Source organism: Tachypleus tridentatus, chromosome 12, assembly GCF_004210375.1.
Source record: "Tachypleus tridentatus isolate NWPU-2018 chromosome 12, ASM421037v1, whole genome shotgun sequence".
In the NCBI taxonomy this organism is placed as follows: domain Eukaryota; kingdom Metazoa; phylum Arthropoda; class Merostomata; order Xiphosura; family Limulidae; genus Tachypleus; species Tachypleus tridentatus.
In genome coordinates, this window is record NC_134836.1 from 11787233 (window position 1) to 11812330 (window position 25098).

At 35.8% G+C, this 25098-nt stretch overlaps 1 protein-coding gene across 5 annotated transcripts in view; it reads left to right on the plus strand.

Annotated features, from left to right (window-relative positions):
- LOC143234587 (protein toll-like) overlaps positions 1–20127 on the plus strand; it is a 37669-nt gene extending 17542 nt beyond the window's left edge. The window contains exons 6-7 of one of the 5 annotated variants that reach the window (XR_013018723.1): positions 1972–5883; positions 6707–9511. Coding sequence is in view for 2 of the 5 variants with exons in the window: in XM_076472044.1 (XP_076328159.1) it covers positions 1972–2248 (277 nt within the window). In the remaining 3 variants the exon portion in view is untranslated. Of the gene's footprint in view, positions 1–1971; positions 9512–19994 lie in introns of those variants that run through there. The other 4 variants (XM_076472045.1, XR_013018724.1, XR_013018725.1 and 1 more) reach the window with 4 other exon arrangements.
- Positions 20128–25098: the final 4971 nt, after the last annotated feature.

Consider the following 25098-nt stretch of genomic DNA (forward strand, 5'->3'; position numbering starts at 1 on the left):
TAAGTAGGGAAACAAACATAAATAAACGCAAAATCAAAGAAGCCCTACTTATACAACAACTAAAATCTAAATTAAACCAAGACACGTGCAAACTCTCTCTTTGTTAACCTGAAGATGACCTGGGAAGGTTGAAGCGTTATCTCCTTATATAGTAACAACGTCGAAGTACAGTGCTGGTTGTATTTTACGTGACGGCTGTTATTATCACATATTCCACTTCAGAGCCGTACGCCCACATCGACGACCTTTCAACACTTGGTCAAACAAAGCATCCAGACATCAGAAACAACCAACGGACGACTACCAACAAGAAACTCCAAAAATACCGCCGAGTCCAGAACTAACCAGAAGAAACACGAAAACAGATACAGATAACTCGACCCAAAAGACGTCAATTCCCTCTGCCACCAACACGCCAAGTGTCAGCAACCTAAAAAAGAAAGAGAACAGATCATGACAGACTTCAATCCAAGTTCCACAGAAGTTAACAACCAGCCAGACTCAAACTACTACAAAGATATCCATCGACGCGACAGTTCAAACTGAAAAACAAACTACCTCCACGCAGAAAACTCAAACTAAAATCACTAGAAGAAACAAAGCATCACAGACCAGCGAAGAACAGCCCACCGAAGAACAGCCGAGACCACGTTTTTCACTTGCACCAATGGGCTTCAAGTGTGAAAACAAGTTCATGACGAAGATACTACCCGATCTATATGACCGCAGCTAACAGTTTCCAAGTATACCACCGTCACAGTTCATCAGTTCTTGTTGTTTTTTTTTGTTGTTTTTTTTTCTTCCCAGCTACTTCCGGGCACGGTCTGGGTAGATTTTTTGTGCCGAAGCCGTGAAAGTGGGTTTTCTCGGGGTACTCCCGTTTCCGCCCACAGCAAAATCTCTGGCATCGGATCTGTAGGTCCCAGCCACTTTCTGAAAAGGGCCGTTAATCCAGCCACAGTTAACAGTAAACAGTAAATTTTAAAAGAATTCGCCAGCCGACAGTGTACTCCATTCTCGGGCCAAGGCCTGGCTCACTTCACTTATACTGCTCTCGTCCAGTTCTCCCGTCTTTCCTCTCACTCATAAATACCCCACTCCACCTTAAAAAACATTAAAAAGAATTAAAAGAAAAAAACCCACGGACATTTTAACAATTTCTCACGTAAGGGGACGAAGAGGAACCACAACGTTCCTAAACACCCCAGTTGGAGAGAGAACTCTTCTGATTTCTCTCTCTCTAAACTAAACCCCTGCCACGTTAGTTTGAGTTTGAGTTATCTCCTTATCAATAAAAGTGTTAATACCCATACCAGCCGTTCTGAGATGCATTTTTATTTCAAGTAGGTTTCTCGTCATCAAGAGACAATATAGTATAGTTGACGTGGAAAAAAACAAAGTGAGACCCTTAAAGCTAACTTACAAAATAACCGGTACAGTTTAGTTGACGTCGAAGAAAACAAGGCGAGAGCCTTAACTGACGGTAACTTACTAAATAACCAGTATGTAGTTTAGTTGACGTCGAAGAAGACAAAGTGAGGCCCTTAACTAAAGATAACTTACAAAATAACTAGTGTAGTTTAGTTGAGATCCTTCACTAAAGCTGTCTTACAATGGTTGTATAGTGAGATTCAGCTAGGGATGAAACTTCACTTATCTGGGTTTCAGTGTTTTTGGTTTATATTACTGATAATTGTTTACTGTTAATTCTTGTGAACAGTAACATGTGGCGTATGAGGTAAATACAAGAAACATTAGTCTAATGATAAAATATTTTCCACAAAACTTTAACAACATTGTATTTTGAAGATACGTTTTATCAGTTGTGATATGTTTTAATGTATTGTTTTTACCAGCTTATTTTATTACATGTGGTAAATATAAGAACTGAGTTGAACTTTCAAATTATTTTCTCCAAAATATCGAATTCGTGGGGGATAAAATTATATCTCCCGTTATATTTTATCCTAGAAACTTCGTGAAGAGTGAGTGGTGTCGGATGGAATTTAAAACAGCTCACCTTCAAGTATTGGAAGATCGCATACACCGTCTTCTAGTGATTCTTCTTGGAGACTTACCAGATGAAGAAGATATGGATCCAGAAATGAACATGTACTTAAAGACTGTGGTTTACCTTAAATGGGGAGACAAAAACTTTTGGAACAAACTTAGATATTTCATGCCCAAAAAAGTAAATGTTGTTCCAGCAGAAAGGCAACCGTTACTAAAAGGTACTAACGTGGCGTAAGAACTTACAATGATATGATTTATATGAACAAACACGCCACCTGCAAAAGCTGAGTGAAATGAGTAACACGAATAATTAATTTTTATTTTAATGTAGCATTTTGTGTCCAGTGAAAAACTTAGACAGTAATTCGAAAAGCTGAAGAGCTATCAATACGAAGATACGTTAACATTTATTGTGAAATACGACATTTTAGGTGATATTAGGCTTAGGGAAAGATGTATCGAAAATCCAAGCAATTAACATTGTTAGCAAATTTATTCATAGGACTTTATTAGAAGATGGTCTATGATTAAAAACTAGATAAAGAATAATTTTTTTCGCTCTGAAAAAGTATAATAAATCATCAAAGAGCGTTTTTAATAGACAAATATTTAGATATTTGTTTCGAAGATGTACTATATATCACTATAATAACATTTTAATAGAATGAAATTACTAATTATATTTCTTAATTTACAAAAATACACTACATAAGTTCTTATTTCAATAATTACAACTTTAGAAACTTTAATACTGAATCGTCATCAGTGATGATTAGATATTTCTACAACTATCTATTCATCTATCTCTCTGGTGTTTGGGTATATATATTTTGTATACCCAGGAGGATCAGGTACACCAGACCTCTTCCTCCTTCCATTACATTGTTGGAATGGACTGATTAGTATGTAATAATATCAACTTTAAACTGGTCCTTTTCAGGGCAATGTCCATTTATATTTTCTTTCATTTTTTAAAGTCTAGTATGTAGGTAGCTGTTTTATTTTAGCACTGTTTTATTAATTATTATCTTAAAGATCAGATGTACAAATGTACCGGGAGAGGTGTTGGAAGCAATAGCACCCTGGATATTGATATGTAATACTATGAATATATTCATGTTTAACAGAGTTCATGATGTATGTTAACATTTGTGGTAGGTATTTTTCGATGTTTTTCATAATTATTTTAATGATTATGTCTGTTCGACTGTTTTCATTATTTGGATTTGTGTATTCTGTTAATATTTCCGAGAAGGTAGAAGTAATGGCATTGGTTAGTGTGTTATCAATATTCATAGTGTGGTTTTTCGTGTGTCTTCAGTTGTTTTAGGTAAATCTTCATTACTTGTTGATGGTTTTTCCAACATGAATAATGTTTTCTTGAAAACTGCAGCATATGAGTTTGTTTGTGTTTTCTGGTGTTTGAGTCGTAGTTGATTTTGATTGTTCTTGGATTTTGTTTGTTAGTGGCTTGTTGATGTTTGGATTTTTGAGTTCGTATAAGTGTGCCTTAATAGATTTGTATTTTTGGCATCCTTCATAGTTTGCTGTGTGTTATTCCCTACAATTACGGCATTTAGGTTTGGGGTTTTGTTTGGTACATTGTGATATGTGGTGATTTTCTCCACAGCCTACACAGCGCGCAGTTGCTTGGCATGCTGCTGCTACATGTCCAAACCTTTGGCATTGGTAACACTGTGTTACAACCACTGATGGTGTTTTGGTTTGTTCTACCGTGTATTTGTGGTACCACATTGTGATACCATTATTTATTAGCTGGGTTATGTCTTGGGTATTTTCTGTAACGGCCCGGCATGGCCAAGCGTGTTAAGGCGTGCGACTCGTAATCTGAGGGTCGCGGGTTCGCATCCCCATCGCGCCAAACATGCTCGCCCTTTCAGCCGTGGGGGCGTTATAATGTGACGGTCAATCCCACTATTCGTTGGTAAAAGAGTAGCCCAAGAGTTGGCGGTGGGTGGTGATGACTAGCTATCTTCCCTCTAGTCTTACACTGCTAAATTAGGGACGGCTAGCACAGATAGCTCTCGAGTAGCTTTGTGCGAAATTCAAAAAACAAAAAAACAAAATTTTCTGTAACTACTTTAATTAGGTTAGTTGGGTTTTTTTAGCTATATTAGAAATTATTCGTTCCACTGATACGTGTTTTTATGTTTAGTTCACTTAATGCATTCTTAATATCGTCTATGTTGATAGAGTGGTGCAACCCCCTGATTACGAAAGATTTTGGAGTTCGCCTAGCTCCAGGTAAGTGTATAGTTGTTATGTTTCCTGTTTTAAAAGCCTCTGAAGGCCATTCTTTCAGTAATCTATTTAAGTCATCGGGTTCCTGTCTTTGAACGAGGACCCCGCCGGGAAACAGACGCTTTATGTTAGTAATGTTAATTTTGGGTTTACACCTGAATATTTCCCTTGCAAGTTGTGGTTGGTTGTAATTTGCTGGTATACCTTGTATGGTAATGACGTTTTTTGGTAATTTAGACACATTTTTGTGTGTGTTTCTATGTTTGTTAGTGTTTGTTTTTCTTGTTTTTTCTGACTTCTAGTCTTCACTAGTGTGAAGCCTTCGTCGTCAGAATTTGTTTCGTCTGGTTCTGAATTTGTGTTTGTTTCAATATCCAGAGTGGGGTTTTTAACATTTATGCTACTAGTTGTTAGTTCTTCATTGTCTAACAATGTAGCCTCAGCTTCATTGTCAACAGCAGTTGAGTTTATATTTTCTTCAGTTATTTTATATATTTTGTTCTTTTTTTTTTTCCTATCTTTAATTTGAGTAACATTCACGGGGAGGCAATAGTTTTTATTTCTTTTTTTGCAAGTTCTATTAATGTTTTTAATTTTATATTTTCATTTTCAATTTGGCCACCTACATTAGACTTTTTGTTGAACACTGACCTGGGCCTTCCATTTTTGACGCTATTGCATCGTTCGACTTGCCAGTCTTCTTCGGCATTTCGGTCGGTATGGCTCTTAGTTTCAGATGGTGAGTAGCCCAGATAGAATTATATTAAATGAGAGATTCTCGAAAAACTTACTGTTCACTCAATTTTCCGTTATAAATTTGCAAAGATACAAACTACGTCTGTCTTTGATCGCTCTCGCTGACAAACTCCCCCATCCTTTCTACAACTCTGTTCCAAGTTTGATTTGTTTTGAATTTCGCACAAAGCTACATGAGGACTATCCGCGCTAGCCGTCCTTAATATTTAGCAGTGTAAGACTAGAGAGAAGGCAGCTAGTCATCACCACCCACCGCCAACTCTTTGGCTACTCTTTTGCCAACGAATAGTGGGATTGACCGTAATATTATGACGTCTCCACGGCTGAAAGGGCGAGCATGTTTAGTGTGATGGGGATTCGAACCCGCGAACTTCAGATTACAACTCGAGTGCCTTAACCACCTGGGCATAACGGGCCTAGATCGATACTGGAATAACGTAAATGTCTTCCCTTATGCAGAAAGATTGATGCTGAATTCACGTAACTGTCTTGTTTTATACAAAAGATCGACACAGTATTAACGTAACTTCCTTGTTTTATAGACAGGGATCGATACTGAATTCACCTAACTGTCTTTTTGTATAGAAAAAGACTGAAACCAAATACATGTAACTGTGTTGTTTTGTGCAAAAGGATTGATAGTAAATTTAAGTAACTGTCTTGTTCTGTAGAGAAAGATTGATACTAAACACACATAACTTTATTCTTTTATCTGAATAATATGATGCTGAATTCACGTAACAGTCTCCTTTATAGAGAATGATTGGTACTGAATTCACTTTTATACAAAAGATCGCTACACTGTCAACGTAACTTGATCACTACTGAAGTCATCTGCCTACATTTATAGAGGTTTGTTTGGAAATTTCGCACAAAGCTACTCGAGGGCTATCTGTGCTAGCCGTCCCTAATTTAGCAGTGTAAGACTAGAGGGAAGGCAGCTAGTCATCACCACCCACCGCCAACTCTTGGGCTACTCTTTACCAACGAATAGTGGGATTGACCGTCACATTATACACCCCCACGGCTGGGAGGGCGAGCATGTTTAGCGCGACGCGGGCGCGAACCCGCGACCCTCGGCATTACGAGTCGCACGTCTTACGCGCTAGGCCATGCCGGGCCTATTTATAGAGGAAGATTGATAGTAAGTCTGTGTAACTGTGTTGTTTTTCAGAGAAGAATTGATATTAAATTCGAGTAACTGTCTCGTTCTATAGAGAAAAATCAATATTGAATTCACGTAACCGTATTCTTTTAATGACAAAAATCAATTTATTCATGTAACTGTCTTGTTTCATAGAAAAGGCCGAAACTGAACTCGCGTAATTGTCTTGTTTTATAGGAAAACATGGACACCTAATTCACGCAACTGTCTTTTTTTACATAGAAACTTTGATATTGAATTCACATTACTGTATTCTTTTATCGAGCCTGGCATGGCCAAGCGTGTTAAGGCGTGCGACTCGTAATCTGAGGGTCGCGAGTTCGCATCCCCGTCGCGTCAAACATGCTCGCCCTTTCAGCCGTAGGGGCTTTATAATGTGACGGTCAATCCCATTATTCGTTGGTAAAAGAGTAGCCCAAGAGTTGGCGGCGGGTGGTGATGACTAGCTGCCTTCCCTCTAGTCTTACACTGCTAAATTAGGGACGGCTAGCACAGATAGCCCTCGAGTAGCTTTGTGCGAAATTCAAAAACAAACAAATCTTTTCTAGAGTAGAATCATTGTTCAATTCAGGCAAATGTTTTGCATTATATAGAAATATCGGTAATGAATTCTCCAAACTCTGTTGTTTCATAGAGAAAGATGAATTTTGAATTCATGCAACTGTATTGTTTTATAGAGAAGGTCGGTACTGAACTCAAGTATTTGTATTATTGTATAGAAAAAGATTGATACTAAATTCACGTAGCTGTCTTGTTTGATATAGAAACATTGTGAATTCACGCAACTGCCTTGTTTTATACGGATTTTTTTATTCTAAATTCACGTCGGTTTGTTGTTTGGTAGAAAAGATCGATACAGTTTTCCCGTGCCTCTGTTGTTTTATAGAGCAACATCGATAATGAATTCTCGTATCTGTCTTGTTTTATAGAGAATGTTGAATACTGAATTTTCGCAACTGTGTTGTCTTATAGAAAAGGTTGAAACTGAACTAATCTAAATGTCTTGTTTTATATAGAAACATAGATCCTGACTTCACGTGACTGTCTCTTTCTACAGACAAAGATTGGTGCTAAATTAACATAACTATATTTTTTTATATAGAGAAGGATTGATACTGCACTGTCGTAACATTCCCGATTTCCTAAAAATGATTAATACTGAATTCATATAACTATTTTGTTTTATAAGGAAAGATGGCTACTGAATTCGCGAAACTCTTTTGTTTTAGAGAGAAAAATCGATACTGGATGCGCGTAACTTTCTCTCTTTATAGATAAGGATTGATGATGAATTAACATAACTGTGATTTATATAGAAAGACCGATAGCTCTTTTTCGTAATATTCTTATTTTCTTGAAAAACACTGTCACTGAATTTATGAAACTGTGTTATTTTCTATAAAAGATCCATACTGAATTAACGTAAATTTATTATTTTATAGCGAAAGATTAATAAAGAATTGGAATAAATGTCTTGTTTTATAGAGAAAACTCTATACTGAATTCATATACGTGTCCTGTTCTATAGAAAAAATTAATACTGATTTCGCATGGCTGTTTTATTTTGTATAGTGGATTGATACTGAATTCACGTAACTCTTTGATTATAGAATAAAATCGATACTGAAAAGCGAAACTTGTTTTATAGAGAAAGATTAATACTGATTTCATTTAACTGTCTTGTTCTACAGAAAAAATTAAAACTGATGTCACGTGGCTGTTTTGTTTTGTATAGATGGCTCGATATTTAATTCACGTAACTGTGTTGTCTTATACAAAATGTTGATGCAGTATTGTCGCAACTGTCTTCTTGTATACAAAAAGACCAATACTAAATTCACCTAACTGTCTCTTTCTGCAGATAATTATTGATGCTGAATCAACGTAACTGTTTTGTTGTATATAAAAGGATCCATACTGCATTGTGGTAACATTTATTGTTTCTTGAAAATCATTGATACTGAGTTAACATAATTGTCTTGTTTTACAAGGAAGGATGGATACTGATTTTACCTAATATTTTTTTCTTTTACAGAGAAAAATCGGTACTGAATACGCGTAACTGTCTTGTTTTATAAAGATTGATACTGATTTAATTTAACTGTCTTGTTTCATAGAAAAATAATAATACTGATTTCGCAAAGCTGTTTCATTTTGTATAGATAGATCGACACTGAATTCGCCTAACTGTATTGCTTTATAGAGAAAGCTGTACACTGAACTGACCAAACTTTTTTGTTTTATAGAGAATGATTGATTCTAAACTCACGTTTGATAGAACAGATCGATACAGTATTCACGTAACTGTCTTCTTTTATAGAGAAACATCGATAATGAATTCGCGTATTTGTCTTGTTCTATAAAAAAGGATTTATACTGAATTCAAATAACAGTTTTGCTTTATAGAGAATGTTTAATACTGAATTTACGTAACTTTGTATCCGTATAGAAAAGGTTCATACAGTATTCACGTAACCATCTTGTTTTATATAGAAACAGATACTGAATTCACCTGTCTCTTTTTATAGATTACGTTTGCTCTATTAACGTAATTGTCTTGTTTTATAAAGAAGGATCGATATTGCATCGTCGTAACATTCTTGTTTTCTTGAAAAGGTTGTTACTGAATTAACGTATCTGTGTTATATTATAAGCCTGGTACCGAATTAACGTAACTGTGTTATATTATAAGACTAGTACCGAATTAACGTAACTGTGTTATATTGTAAAAAGATTGGTACCGAATTAACGTAACTGTGTTATATTGTAAAAAGATTGGTACCGAATTAACGTAACTGTGTTATATTATAAAGAGATTGGTACTGAATTAAGGTAACTGTGTTATATTATAAAAATATTGGTACTGAATTAAGGTAACTGTGTTATATTATAAAAATATTGGTACTGAATTAAGGTAACTGTGTTATATTATAAAAAGATTGGTACTGAATTAAGGTAACTGTGTTATATTATAAAAAGATTGGTACTGAATTAACGTAACTGTGTTATATTATAAAAAGATTGGTACTGAATTAACGTAACTGTGTTATATTATAAAAAGATTGGTACCGAATTAACGTAATTGTCTTGATTTATAGGGAAGGATCGATTCTGAACTCACTTTTTTATTTTCGAGAGAACTAAGATCTCTGCAGGGTGAAATGTATTTCAGTTTACTACTTGTTCATATTCAGATATTTAGTATTATCATACGTTAATCTCAACGTGGGACGATGTTATTTGTTTTCATTACTAAGTTTAAACCAAATGTGGTTGTAAATTTAAAAGAAATAAATAATGACATTTAGGGCAAAATTATGTTTTGTATTTTTTCCCAAAGAAATGCTTCATAATTTTTGAACATGTTTCTGTAATTATGACTACAAAGTAAATTTTAAAATGGAGCTTAAGTTAGCCAGTTATAGAATAATGAAAGGGATATCGTAGTCAGAAAATTAAAAGAAACAGATTGTTTGGTTGTTTTGAATTTCGCGCAAAGCTACTCGAGGGCTATCTGCGCTAGCCGTCTTAAATTTAGCAGTGTAAGACTAGAGGGAAGGCAGCTAGTCATCACTACCCACCGCTAACTCGTGGGCTACTCTTTTACCAACAAATAGTGGGATTGACCGTCACATTATAATGCTCCCACGGCTGAAAGGGCGAGCATGTTTGGTGCAACCGGGATTCGAACCCGTGAACCTCAGATTACGAGTCGAACGCCTTAACACGCTTGACTATGTCGGGCCAATGAAACAGAGTAAACAGGAAGCCTCAAATTCACAAAAACTAGGCCCGACATGGCCAGGTGGTTAAGGCACTTGACTCGTAATCTGAGGGTTGCGGGTTCGAATCTTCGTTACACTAAACATATTCGCCCTTTCAGCCGTGCGGGTGATACAATGTGACGGTCAATCCAACAATTCGTTGGTAAAAGAGTAGCTCAAGAATTGGAGGTGGGTGGTGATGACTAGCTGCCTTCCTTCTTGTACACTGCTAAATTAGGGACGACTAGCGCATATAGCCCTTATGTAGCTTTGCGCGAAATTCAAACCAAACAAACCAAACCACATTAACTACAGATTTTTAATATGTATAAACCAAAAAAAGCAATATTCCTCAAATAACTGTGGTTTTGTTAACCTTTACCGCGAATGAGCTTTTTTAATTGAACTTGAGTACACTTTTGCATTACAGAGATAAAGTAAATATCTGTTTACGTTAATCTTCTGTAAAATGATATACTTGAAAGTTCGATTGTAAAACTGTTAGAAAAGGAAATAAAGAAAGAATACAAAAAATCAATAAAATCACTGTAACTAAATATAAGAATTAATATCTCATATTTGAGTCAACTGTAAATTATTAATGAGTTATTTAAAAATATTTAAACTGGGAAGATCCTTCATCTTAAAGCATCTTTGTGGGATAAGGAAACAATAAATACTTAAAATAATATTACTGAAATGATTTAGAGTTTACAAACCACCACAATATTATGTGTGTGTGTTGCTACGAATTGTCTTTTACTATCCCCTAATCATAAGTTTATATGATAATTAAAATAATATCCGTTACTTAGTCCACTAATTTCCGACTGAGTGATATTTATTCTCTTCAGTTGCCTTAAGTACTACAGAGTAAATATTAAATCCTTTGCTTTAGAATCTAATACCAAAATATATATGTCTCGGGAAACTCTTAACAGTCTTCAGTAACTCCAAGTTTGTAAATACTTAGAATGTAAGTGATACTTCCTTCTAGTCAAAAACTGGCGAGGTGCATGTTACGTCCTCTCTACACCTAAAGACGTCACTAGAGAAGCAGAGAAAACAAAAGATAGATGAATAAGAGGATATAAAATGTCATACGTCGAAGGGTAAGAACAGATCGGACATTATGTAAGTGAATGAGGTCAGAAAACAAGCGAGCGGGGCGAGTCACTAGATCTTCGCTGGAAGTGGTGTCCATGAAACGTGAAGTAGCAGAGTAAATATAATCTGGGAGGACCATCGGCGGATGAGCAAAATGTTCGTGGTCATCAATATGAAGAGACAAATTCAGCAGATGTTCAGCAGGAAGAATAAATTGGAGAATCTAGTGGTTTCAAGAGCAGAGGAACAATCCATCATAACGAACGTAAAGATCACGGAGATGAACCAGAGCCTGCAAAAAAGTAATGCGATCATAAAGGCCATTATTTGGACTTGGCAGCCAGATGTGAATGGCCATATGGAGAGTACTACGTTCCAGAACCTGCAAACAAAGGTAAACGGAAGATGGAGCAGATATCCACATTGGAAAACTTAATAGAGATTCGAATACATTTCAGTTTCGTCTGCTCTTACCACGTCATCGTTATAATTCGGTGTTATTCCATTCCAATTCGAAAAGAGAACTGGTGGACAGTTAGTGAGTACGACCTGTCGTCGATCAAGCGAAGAAAATGAGATAAAAAGAAAATAACAAAAGATGCAAGTGATGGATACAAGTTTGAGTGACAGTAAAGGGAGCACGAGTGAGAGAGAATGGAAAGAAGCGAAGGACGAAATGGGATGTGCAATGAAAATGAGATAAATGAAATGGAATGTTAGAAAGACAGTGAAGACAATCGTAAATGGTATGATAAGCACTAGAGGGTGAAAATATGGTGACGAGTCGCGCAGGAAATTTGAGACAGTGAATTCTATGGGCTTCAGAACACTGGATAGATAGAAAGCGGTAGATGAGACATAGGAACTGCAACATGGCCGGGACCATCTGATGAAAGTAACATAACATACAAGCTCAAAAAATGGTCACCAGGTGCTAGAAACACTCGTGTGATATTGACTTTGATGACAGTGATGTTAGAGAAGATAACACTTGGTAACTGAGCGAGTGCACAGCTGTAGCATGCAGAATGGTGTGTGCGGAAAGTTCAAACAGTTGTACAATTACTGAGTTGGGCCAACCAATTTAGCACAGAAAGCGAGTCAGAGAGCATGACGTTCCAAAACTTTGAGATGAAAACAGAAGTGTAAATCCAGGCGGCATGCCCGTATTTCATACATGACAACTGAATTTATTGTATGTCTACAGTAAAAATATCTAATGTAAGCCCCAGAAAGTTCCTGTAAGTGAGTGGAGCAGATTAAGATGGCGAGAGATCTTGTCAGAGAGATGCAGCTTTCACATGAGCTGTTTATTAAAAACGACACAGAGATACTTCCTCAAGGAAAAAGTTGGATAGGGACATTGGAGACATAGACATAAAATAAAGACGGAACACGGCAACGGTAGAATGTTTTGCATGTAGGACCAAAAATAATACCACGTTATTTTGATGAGAAACCAGCAATAAATCGAAACCAAAAATAAATTAGCTGGAGATTGGAGAATCTTACTATGAGTGTACATAGTTGTACAGTGGACCATATCAGCAACATAGAGAATGTGCAAAAGAGGGAAGAGTGCTGAATCTTGGAGACCTCTAGCAGAGAGAGTGAAGGGACGAAAGAAAATGCCATTAATAGAGACAATAGTTCTCCAGCCACTGGGGAAAGAGAAAATAATAGGAATATAAGGATACGGGAAGTGGAACAGATCAACTTATAGAGTGAACCATGATGCCACACTGAGTCAATCACACATTAGAAATCAAAAAGCAACATACATGATGGCTTATGAGAGTTACAAAAATTGGTAAAAGATTCATAACTTTAGAAGTTGAACCTTGGTGGACAAACGTGGGTAAAAACCAGCCTCAGAAGTGGAAAACAGGCTGGACAACCAGGATATGTTCAAAAGTCTTACTGAGAACACTAGTAAGTCTACTAGGATGATAGGAACTCGTATCAGATGCATGTCAGAAACTTTCTGAGCTAAGGAAGAAAAAATTAGGAGTAAGAGGTACCATCAAAATCAGGAGAGGAATTACGTTTGTTCTTGAGCATATAGTGGACATCAGCAACAGAGCCTACAAATAGTTGTTGACTAGAATATGTGTGTGGAATTAAGAATAAGAGTCGTGAGAGAGGCGATGGTAGTGTCCATAATGTCCAAAGTGTCACGATGATAACGTTCCAGTTTTCTGAAAGTATTTTTCATGGAAGAAGGCAAAAAGTAGCCTTGTATAAAAATAAAGGCGCAGCGCCATCTAGCAAATTTGGTTAAGAAGGAAAACACTTCCATCCGTTAAAATGATTTCAAAACAGGGAAAAAAGATGGTTTAATATTGAGATTGGAGCACTGTCCATAAGAGGAAACGTGAAGAGAATAAGACGGACAAGGTTAACTGAAGTAATAACGACATCGTGGGACGAATGAGAACCTGAACAGCTAGGAAACTGAAAGAGCAAATTCAGAGGAGGTTGTGCCATGTTAGTTAATATCTGCTACAGTAATATAGCTGGAATAGGTTCTGTCTAAATAGAAGAAAAATGTCCTGAGGAAAAAGCAACACTTTGGCGAATATTTATTGCTTCAAAAGTTGTGATAAGAGAAAGGAAATCAACAGTTCCGCTCAGGGGAGTGAATAACGAGGAAGAAAGTGAATCCTAGCTGGAAGACAAACACCAGTTCTAATAGACCCCTTCCAAAGACCATACCTAATGGGTTATCACAACAATTAAAAACCAAAGCCAAACAGTGAACATTGTGAGTGGGTTTGAGAAGAGTTTAATTGAAAAGAATGCAGCCATAGGATTTGACATCCAACAGAATTTCCAAGAGTAGGAGGCTGGTAAGAAGGGAACGAATGTTAACGAATAAAAACGTTAGCGTGTAGTCCATACAAGGTTCTCAGAGGCGACGAAGAAAAAAAAGAGTTAAGGCCAGAATACGTAGCCCACATATAAAAATAATATGAGCAGCAGTTGTGACACTATCCAGGAAAAATACACGTTGATACTGGAGGATATTTTGGAGAATAAGAGTTACAACGTCTTTAGTGGCAGGGACAGCAGAAACCGAATTCGTAGGAGATGTGATGACATCAGTTGTTTGAACTGGTGCAACGGAAACAAGATCATCAGATATAGGGAGAGGCTTACCAAGACATCTGTAGGAAGAAGCGAGATGACCGAGATGACAGGTGTTACAAATCAAAGGAGAATCTAACTTGTTGCATTGAAGAAGAAGATGAGGACCCCAGCAGTTGGAATAAATAGACAGATTGGAACTTTTGGCAGTAGGATGGGCATTATAACGCAAACAACTTTGACAATACAATGGGTTTTATTTGGTTTTTGAATTTCGCACAAGGCTACACGAGGGCTGTCTGCGCTAACCATCGTTAATTTAGCAGTGTAAGACTAGTTGGAAGGCATTACCACTCACTGCCAACTCTTGCACTACTATTTTGAACAATGAATAGTGGGATTGACCATCACATTATAATGTCCCTGCGGCTGAAATGGCGAGCTTGTTTGGTGTGACAGGAATTCGAACCCGCGATCCTCAGATTAAGAGTCTAGCGCCATAACCACCTGACCATGTCGGGTCTTAGTGGCTTAAAATATTGGAAACTTAGCATGAATATTTAATTAAATAGAAAAAAAATATATGGTGCTAAACTTCAAAACTGGACACAGTAAACTGGAAAGAACTTTACAGCACAAGAGTTTGAACTGGATATTTAGTGAGCTATGAGAAAAATACACTACTAGACTTGATAACAGGACACTTAGTAAACTGGAAGAAAAGTACAGAATTACACGTGAAAACAGAGCACTTAGTAAACTGGAAGAAAAGTACAAAATTACACGTGAAAACAGAGCACTTAGTAAACTGGGAGAAAAGTACAGCACTAGATTTATGAGCTAGTTTTGTCGTGAAAATTTTCAAATAAATGTTGAGGTGGGATGTGACTCAGTCATCATTAATGACGTATATTTATCTGTAAGTTAAATAACAAAGAGTATAAGAAACTTGGGTTGCTAACTTTTGCTCTTCTTCCGGTCCTTTACCTCCATTTGTCTTATTAAATGTATTTTGGATTAAATATTCCTGAAGCAAGTACATTTCAAATATTCATGATATTAACACAGTAGACGCCATCGGTCAATATTCGTTTCAGAATTTTTGTATTAATAATGTTGAGTGATCACTGAGTATCAATAAAAACACAAAGAAATAATAAAATAAATATAACACTAGAGTACTGTCATCTTACTGATAACATTGGACACTGTGATTTTAAGTTGCTTAGGTTCAGTAACAGGAAAATAAAGATAATCACATCCAATCCTTTAAAATATTTCAACATATTAGGTGTATACGACTTACTGGTAAAATTGCACATCTTAGTTTAACTTACTCGTACAATAGAGAAAGAAGCGTTACCTATATCACTTTACAATAAACAACTAATGTGTACATATCCGAGTGTAACAGACAACACCAGAAAACTAGTTTCGACACTTTTATGTGTTCTGTTTGCTTCTTTATATTCTTAATTCAGCTAATATAAACATATTATCTGTTGTATTTCACCCACTCAGTAAGACGATAATTAAAACTTTTTAGTTTGTTATGTGCATATGTATAAATATATACATTTATAAAATACAGGTTATATTTTAGTTTTCTATTTTAACACAAAAAAAGTATTTAATATCATTCCAAAAGAAAAACATTCATCACTAAGCTGTGCCCTAAATGATGACAGGTAAGCTAAAATAATAGAACTGTGGAATGTGTAGAAAAATTTAAGCAACATTTAAGATCTCTTTGTTTAGTGAATTTTCGCAAAGGTATTCGAAGGCTATCCACAAGAATCAATAACTTTAATTAGAGACAAATAGGAAGGCAACCAATTAAAGATACCAAGTGACATCTCTTTCACATCTCTGATTTAATTTTACTGTCACTTTTAAGATGTATCTCTTTCTCTCGGGATTTGGGTAACCGTATGTACCCTAGGTGGTCAGGTGCGCTTTGAACTATCTTCCTCTTTCCTTTACTTATATGATCATGCAGTGCTTGTTGGTATGGCTACCGCTTTAGGGTTAGAGTGGGTTGAATTTCTCCGACCCTTTTCAGGGCAATGTCCATCTACTGGTTTCATATATTTATAGATATTATTGCCCTATCAGTTGGAAGTCTAGTTTGATGGTGGCCTTTTTTTTTCCCCCCTTATATATATATATATATTTTCATTTATTTATTTTTGTGTTTAAAATATATGGTGACCGGGGAGAGGTGTTTAGGACTATCTTCATCACGTACGAGGTACCTGTCTAGTTCGCATAATAATCCATTTTTCATTCAATTCTAACCCGCGCCCCTCTGATTACGAGTCGAGTGCATTAACCACTTGGCCATGCCGGGCGCAATAAATGGGTTTGTGTGTTTTCTAATAGCAAAGCCACATGGATGTATCTGCTGAGCCCACAGAAGGGAATCGAACCCCTGATTTTAGCGTTGTAAGTTCCTAGACAGATCGCTGTACTAGCAGGGGACTAATGTGTGTGTGTGCTTTCTTATAGCAAAGCCACATTGGGTTATCTGCTGAGTCCATCGAGGGGAATCGAACCCCTGATTTTAGGGTTGTAAATTCGTAGACTTACCGCTGTACCAGTGCGGGACAGAATGTAAAGTTCAGAGATCCATTTTTTTTTTTCGCAATAATAAGGCACAATCGCGGATTCCCAGATCCATAATATGGTATCTTAGCCATAGGCCACGACCTGCTCGACATGTTAAAAAATTATGTTTTTCAGTATCTAATTTGTCCCCCACTAGGACAGCAGTAAGTCTCTGGATATACAACGCTAAAATCAGGAGTTCGATTCCTCTAGACGTCCGGTATGACATTGCTATAAGAAAAAATACACACACAGTATCTAATTTATTGCCAAATTTGAAAATATAAAGAATGTAACAATTAGAAAACCTAACTATATGCTATTGAATTCCACAAGTAAGGGGTACATACTAAAATAATGACGCCATGAGTGTCACGTTAGCCTTTGTATGTGTTTTTACCGCCAAAGAAAAAACAATGTCTCTTTGTTTTACTCAAATTGGGTTCTCAGCTTATTAATAAACTGCTTCTCTTAATGAGAGAAAGGTTTATGTGATGATGAAAGCATTTATATACATCTAACTGGTACTTGTCTGTTTCCTGTCTAGCAAGAGTACTGGATTTGAAAGTCAGTTTCTGTTTTTATCACTTGTTTTTTATGTTTACCTTACAAATTAACAAAAAGGTGTTTTGAAAAACAACAACAACAATTTTTCAGAATATTCCACAATATTATTGTCATACATGATACGTTACTGGTATTCTTTGTGAAAACGTGATGGAACACTGCACGAAATTAACAAACAATTTTTAATGTACCAATTAACTTTTCGTTATCTTAAGATTTCTAACGTTTAAATGTAGTTTCGGAAACTATAGTACGATTTCATCGTTTTCTTGAAAGCATTACGTTAGGTGATATTTTAGTTCTTATATTATCATTGAATCTTCACGACCAGTTATATAGTTTTGAGTTTCTTTAATGATATTAAATAACTATTTTTTATTTTTTCTTCTACCAATTCGTTTCACTAACATGTGAATTACTAGACTTACGCGTTCCTTTCTGATTACATTCAAGCTATCATGAATCATTAAAGTTCATTTAAAAACATTAAGTTGACTACAATGGCACAGGTTGTACTTTCATTCAACAATTAAGACATATACTAGTAACAAAAATACTATGAGTTGCCGATACTCGGTATTTATGCCAATTGTTTATATATTTTTGTTCCTTTAACATTCTTGTTAGATTTAGTCTTATAAGTCGCTAGGCAGGTACTTCCTTTCTTGAGTTGCAAAGGTAACTAATACACCAAATAAATTTATACCCACACTATGAAAATTCATAGTGATTTTACTGTTTCATAATTAAATTGTAGAAAAACATACACACAAAACAACTTATAAAAATCCGATAACTGTTAAAGAATTGTATTTAATTATTTCATCATTTGGGCTGAGACTCATAAAAAGTTTCCTTTGTTAGGCCTCAAATTCAAGGTATCTCATTAACTGAGAATATATTTACCCGAGACATTTAATTAACTAACCACAAAGCCACATTTCTATAATGGAACAAATCAGTCATAGGAAATTTAATTATAAAAAATATGTCTTCAAAATAATTTACTTCTCGCTAATTTTTATTTGTAAATAATCTTTTTATTACAAACAAGTAACATGTAATGTTTCCAAATACTATGTACGAAAGTAATAACTGTGAATATGTAAGAAAATTTACACAAGAGAGTCACCACCCACCGCCAGTTTTTGGGCTACTCTTTTTACCAACGAATAGGGGAATTGACTGAAACGTTATTACACCTACACAGCTGAAAAAGCGAGCATGTTTAATGAGATAGGGATTCCAGTAATTATGGGTAAAATAAAGTTAAAAGTAGACAAAACAAATATGAAGTACATTACATTTCAGGCCCGGCATGGCCAAACGTGTTAAGGCGTTCGACTCGTAATCCGAGGGTCGCGGGTTCGAATTTTGCTCGCACCAAACATGCTCGCACTTTTAGCCGTGGGGGCGTTATAATATGACGGTCAATCCCACTATTCGTTGGCAAAAGAGTAGCCCAAGAGTTAGCGGTGGGTGGTGATGACTAGCTGCTTTCCCTCTTGTCTTACACTGCTAAATTAGGGACGGCTAGCGCAGATAGCCCTCGAGTAGCTTTGCGAGAAATTCAAAACAAATTCAAAACATCACATTCTCTACATAACTCCTAACAACTGCGTACAGAGTTCCAAGAACTATATCATCCCAGTTTATTCACAAATACTCAAACATACCAACCATACCAGATAGATGTACTTTAATAAGAATTGGATGAAAAACGAATTACTATGCGAACTAGACAGGTACCTTATATATGATGAAGCTAGTCCTAAATATCTCTCCCCAGTTAACTTATATTTTAAATATAAAAATAAATAAAAAAGAAAAAAATATATATATATAAATTTTAAATAATAATAAAAAAATAAAAAATATAATAATAATAAAAAAATATCTTTCTACTATATATATGTACTAAACAATTAAAAAAACAAATAAATGCCACCAACAAACTTAACATTTCTGCTAATAGAATAAAATAATCACAGTAAATGAGCCACAATACATGGACATTGCCCTGAAAAGGATCTAAATAATATTCAGTTCCACAGTTATAAAATTCGTCAAAAACATAAGTACTGGGAGGAGGAAGAGGTCATAGAGAACCTGACCCTCCGGGGTATGAACTTTTATTACCCAAATACCGACGACATTCTTCTTCTCTAAATAAAATTGGTATCATATTGATATTTCTGTTAAATTAATAAGAAATAAAACAATGGATTTAGAGAAAAAACAACACTTATAATTGAAGTACGAAAGTTACTAATTTTTAGCTGTTATAAACTTGTCCCTCTTTTCATTGATAGATGGAAGTTTCTTTTTAGTTGTATTTAACAAAACTTGATTTAAGTTCAGTCAGTGACCAAAGTGACACATTGATGTCACATTAGTTTAGACTGAAAATTCACAGATATTTTATATGATATTTGTATCATATGTTATCAGTGTAGAAAAGAAATGCTCATAATAATAATGGTTCTGGAAAAAATAAACCGAAGCAATATACTTTAATAATAATAGATTTTTATGAATAAAATAAAAGTTGCGTCATCTATATACAGATAAAGAAATTCCTATACTACAAGTTTTAACCAATCTTATCTTCATGTTTTTAAATGTGCAATAAATACTCATAACGAAAATTCTAATTCTATCTTTAGATTAAGTGGGTGGCCAGGGAAGATAAAATGGTTCCTCCTGGACGCTGTAAGTATACCGAAGCGATGGACCAACGTTAAGGGAACACTTTGAGTACCCACACTTTGCAACTTCTACCTGGGTTACTATATATGCATACAATTGTTGACCACATACCAACTTCAGAGTAGTTAATAGGGAGGACACCATACGGATCCCAGTTTTAAAATATGATACCACACATGTTTATACAACTCCAAGCTCAGCTGCAGTGAATATTTAAAGGAAAGAAGACCGCTATATAACGTATTGAAGACCACTATGTAACGTATTGTTTTGATAATTAAGAAATTGATGCTATTAAACTTAAACATCAATAACACTTCAATTGCATAAGAAGTTCAACTGCTCGATATCTTTATTATTAATATGCATTTATTTATTTCAAACGATATTGTTTGACAGTTATCATGTTTGTGCAATTAAATGTTCTTAAGTATCGTTATATACGAGTTTTTTTGTACTTCCCTGTAGCAACCAAAAAATGAAACTGGTAAGAAATATTGAAATAATATAGCACCGAACTCCAGGGGCGTAGCCAGGGGGGGGGTGTTAAAAACACCCCCATGGACCCAAACTTTTTAGACAAGTTCAGTTACCACCTGTGAAGTTTCATAAAGATCCGTGATTGCATGACAGATAATTTCACACACAACAAATGGTCACATGCAAATTTCTAATTGAACACTTTTAATACAGCAAGTTTTGTCAGAACTAGAGAAATACAATCGAATATCTATGAAAGGCTCAAACGCCTGTTCGTTCTTGCCAGGACATCTATAACACAGTTTGGTTCAACTTTAATATCACGGTGAATGTATAATAAGGCCAGGCCATTCAATCGATCTTCAATGGTGGTATTTCTCAAATACGTTTTGAGTCTTCTGAGAGTTGAAAACGAACGCTCCACTGAGCTCGTTGACACAGGCAGCGTGGCAAATACTTTCAACAGTCTATAAATGACTGGGAACATTTCTGCATTGCACATTGCATATGCATCTATGACATTTTTTGGTCTGTTGTTCGCAAGTGATTTCTACTAAACCCTAAGTTCACCTACTGCAGCTAGTGAAGTGCTGTCAATTTCAGCCTTGTATATATTGACCAACTCTTTAATTTGGTCACATTGTTGTGCTGTAGGTTCTGACCATTCTGTGGTAGATCCTGATGGTAGCAGACACATGAAGTTTGTAAGGAGAGTTTTGTGACTGGACAGACAGTTACATATTTGTGAAAGAAAGTGATCAACAAATAGTACAAATACAACAATACGAAAGTACTCCTCAGGGCTAGTGGTTTGTGAGTTAGCACGGTACATCTGTCTTTTTGCCTGCCTTGGCATTATGATGTCAATTTGAAACTCACTACACAGAGTTTGAGCCTTACAGAAAATGTTTTTAAATTCATTCACAGTATTATTCCTGAGTGAACGGATTAAATCTTCCACTATTCCTGCGTGATGCATCGCAGCACCTAAATCAATGTTCTGTTGCTGCAGTAAGTTGCACAAAGGTAAACTAAAGGAAAACAATTTAGCAATGGTAAGTAGAGTGATGATGAATCCTGGCTGTGTTATAGAACACAACAATTGATTGGCTTGCGGGGAGAATCTCTGTCTTGCCAATCTGTTATGGTCTCAAGGGCATCTGCAACTGCATGGATTAATTCTAGAAAGACAATGACTGAGTCACAAGTCTCACCCATCGGGTGGGGAAGAGACCTTTCAAACTTTTTTTTCGATTCAGGTGCTCCACCGAAAGAGTCAAAACGTGCTTTCGTTTGGATGTACTGAGAAAGTTTTTAATGCTAGAAACTACTCCCATGCAATTTCGCACAGGAACTTCTTTACAAGCATCAGAAATTGCCAAGTTTAGAGAATGGGCACTGCAGTGTACATAGGGTGCAAGTGGGAATTTATCAGTTATGTGTCTCTGGACACCAACCAGTGAATTTCCCACTCATAGAGGCAGCACCGTCGTACTATTGTCCTCGCAGGTAAGCCATGTCAATACCATATTTTGTCAGATTGGTTATGATAACATGAGCCAAGTTTCTGCCTGTCACATCATAAACAGGTATAAATTGCAAAAAATCTTCTCTCATTGCAACAGAGTTGTCATTGGCTTGCAAATATCTAACACACAGCGAAAAAATGTCTGAAATATCTGTTGTTTCATCAGCATTAACCCCGTTGGCCAAAGCATCAAGAACATGAGTATTACAGGCATTGATGATTTCATTTTGAATTTGAGGACTTAGATACATAGTATTCCTCTTTGTATTCTTAAGGCTTGCTGAACGTTTGACATCACCCTTTGCTCTGTAGCGCAAAATTGCCCGAAAATTCCCATCATTATTGATGGGCTCCTCATCAGTTTTACCGACAAACATTGGACCAGAATCATATTTTCCCCTCAAAGCTAAACCCTGTCTCCCACACAGCAATACAGTATCAATAATAGGCATTAAATAATTTCGGTTCTGTTCAATTTCTTGCTTGTAAGTTACATCAAGCTGCAAGTGCACAGATGAACTTGTGTTTACAACCTGTAGAAAATTGTTAGCTTTTTCTTTGCTGTCTTTGTGGTACCGTTTCAATTCATGTGCCTTGAAGTCTTCAACAGCCTTCTTCCAGTTTGTATATGGAAATTTCACTAGTTGTCCCAGTTTCTGGCTTCCAACACCAGCACCATCAGGAGCAAAGAGACAGAAGTATTTGCAGAAAGCACCCTTTGCATGTTGACTTTAGAGTAGCCATCTCCAAAGTGAAAGCCAACGATGCTGAAAACGCAGCTTTCTTGGACAACACTGGGGGAAAACATAATCACTCTCTGGCTTCCAGGCATTCTCAAGGAGGCATTTCTTGGTTTCAGCGTTTATCTAAAAGAGACAGAAAGTCATAGTTCTAATTAAGTTATTTTGCAAATAGGAAAGTTTGTTATGAGAGTACAATAACCTCGAAGAGAAAGGCTTAGAGTTGTACTTCACAGAGCAGGCCTAACATCCTGTGGCTGTAGGCCTACAATCACTAGCAGCAATGAATATTCAGTCTAAAACTCATCAGAGAGTTTGCATGATTTTTAATACAAAATTAATATAATGAGGAGTCGACTTACCTATTTACCAATCCTGACATCATCAGAAATCTAACTTCCAATGTCCCAGACTGGACCTGAGGTGGTAGTGGCAGCACTGGTAGAAGGCCACGGTAATGACTCTGACAATTCAGTTGACAATTCTGATTCAACCTGATTGGCTGCAGCAGATTGATCAGGTTCAGCCTCATGAATGGGTTTAAAGAACCCATGCAGTGTCTTTTGCTTTTTCAGGCTTGACATAGTGAATGACTGTTTATCGCAACTTCTGTTTGTCAACGTCACATTCACAGTACCATTGGTGACATCTATAGTGAATGATTGCGCCAATGGTACTTGGTTAGTGCCATGGTCCTGCCAGCCTGCCACGGTGCCACCCACTGTTTATTTGTGAAGTTAATTCTTGAAATCCAGGGAATCTGAACATATTATAGTCCACAACTATAATATTAATGTTTTGTTCAGTGAAGTGAGAGTAAACCTTGTGCATCAACTGTGCTTTAGTATATCAAGTTTAGTGGTTACACTCACAAGTTTGATGTTTAGAGGTTTTTATAATCTAAATTATTCAAAAGAGTAAAATGTTTGCTTTTCTTTACTTTGAAAACGTTTTACATCGTTTATTGTAAATACTGATGTAAGGAAAATTTCTCTCACATATCACATAATATTTGTACCAACAAAAACTCTAACAATCTATTTTCAATACTTATGGCTTGGGATGATATAATTATATTTCACTGGTCTTTCTCACCATATTATCATCATTATTTATTGAGGTCAACCGTTTAATACATGATATATTTGTTCAAATCTTCACATTTCTATTAAAGTATATTAATTTGAACATTTTTCAAAAATATTTTATTTTTCATGGATGACGTCAGAAACGTTGCAAAAGCTTCGTTACAATCAACCCGAACAAATGAAGGAGATGTTTGCCATTATGCTGTTATTCAGCACTATATTCTTAGGAGTCAGGGGCTATTTCGAAACTATCGTTTAATCTAAAACAGTATTACACTTCCAGTAGAAATGAAGATATATTTTAGTCTCCATTGGTTGGCTGTGTTATTGAAATTTTTATGATTATGCAATGACTACAAAAAAAAGTCCTGCAGTCCTTGAGTATTTATTGAGTTCAATCAAGAAGAACAACAGTGTTAATATATAGTTTGTTAGTTTAGTACCTTATGTGTAACAGAAAGATACATTAGCTTTACTGATTTCAAATGTTTACGTATAGGTTTGTTTATAGATATAATACTCTTTACATTTTTAAGATTGTTTATACGTATATAACTGATTATGGATATAACACTGTTGTAGATTTATCATGATTATAGTTATAATACTGTTAATACTGTTGAATTTTATAAATTACATTTAAAAAGTAATTAGAAAAATACAGTGTTTAATCACTGTTGTTGGTGGTGTCTATCTACATTAATCACTGTTGTTGGTGGTGTTTATCTACATTAATCACTGTTGTTGGTGGTGTCTATCCATATTAATCACTGTTGTTGTGAACATTTATCTACATTGATCACTGTTGTTGTAGGTGTTTATCTGCATTAATCACTGTTGTTTTTGGTGTCTATCTGAATGTGGAAGTTTGGCATCCTGGTCCAGTCCGTGACGTAAGCTTTCTGTAACTATTGTAATTGGAATCAAATATAAAAAAAAATTCTAGTATTTTCCTAGTTTGTTTATTTTTTCATATCCTCGCTTATTATATGTATACAGCGTCCTCTAGTGTTGAAAAATGTATCGCTGCCTGTGGTTTGTTCTGCACAGCATCCGATCTGTAGTGATGACCTCACATTAAAAACAACAGAAGGACGTCTACTTCCAGACGACGAAATTCGGTTACGTGAGATGACGCACGTGCTTCTTAATGTGTTGATAGGTTTAGAAAATAATTTCTAACTACCTGAAGGCATAGCAAAACTCGAAGGACAGCAACGTCCTG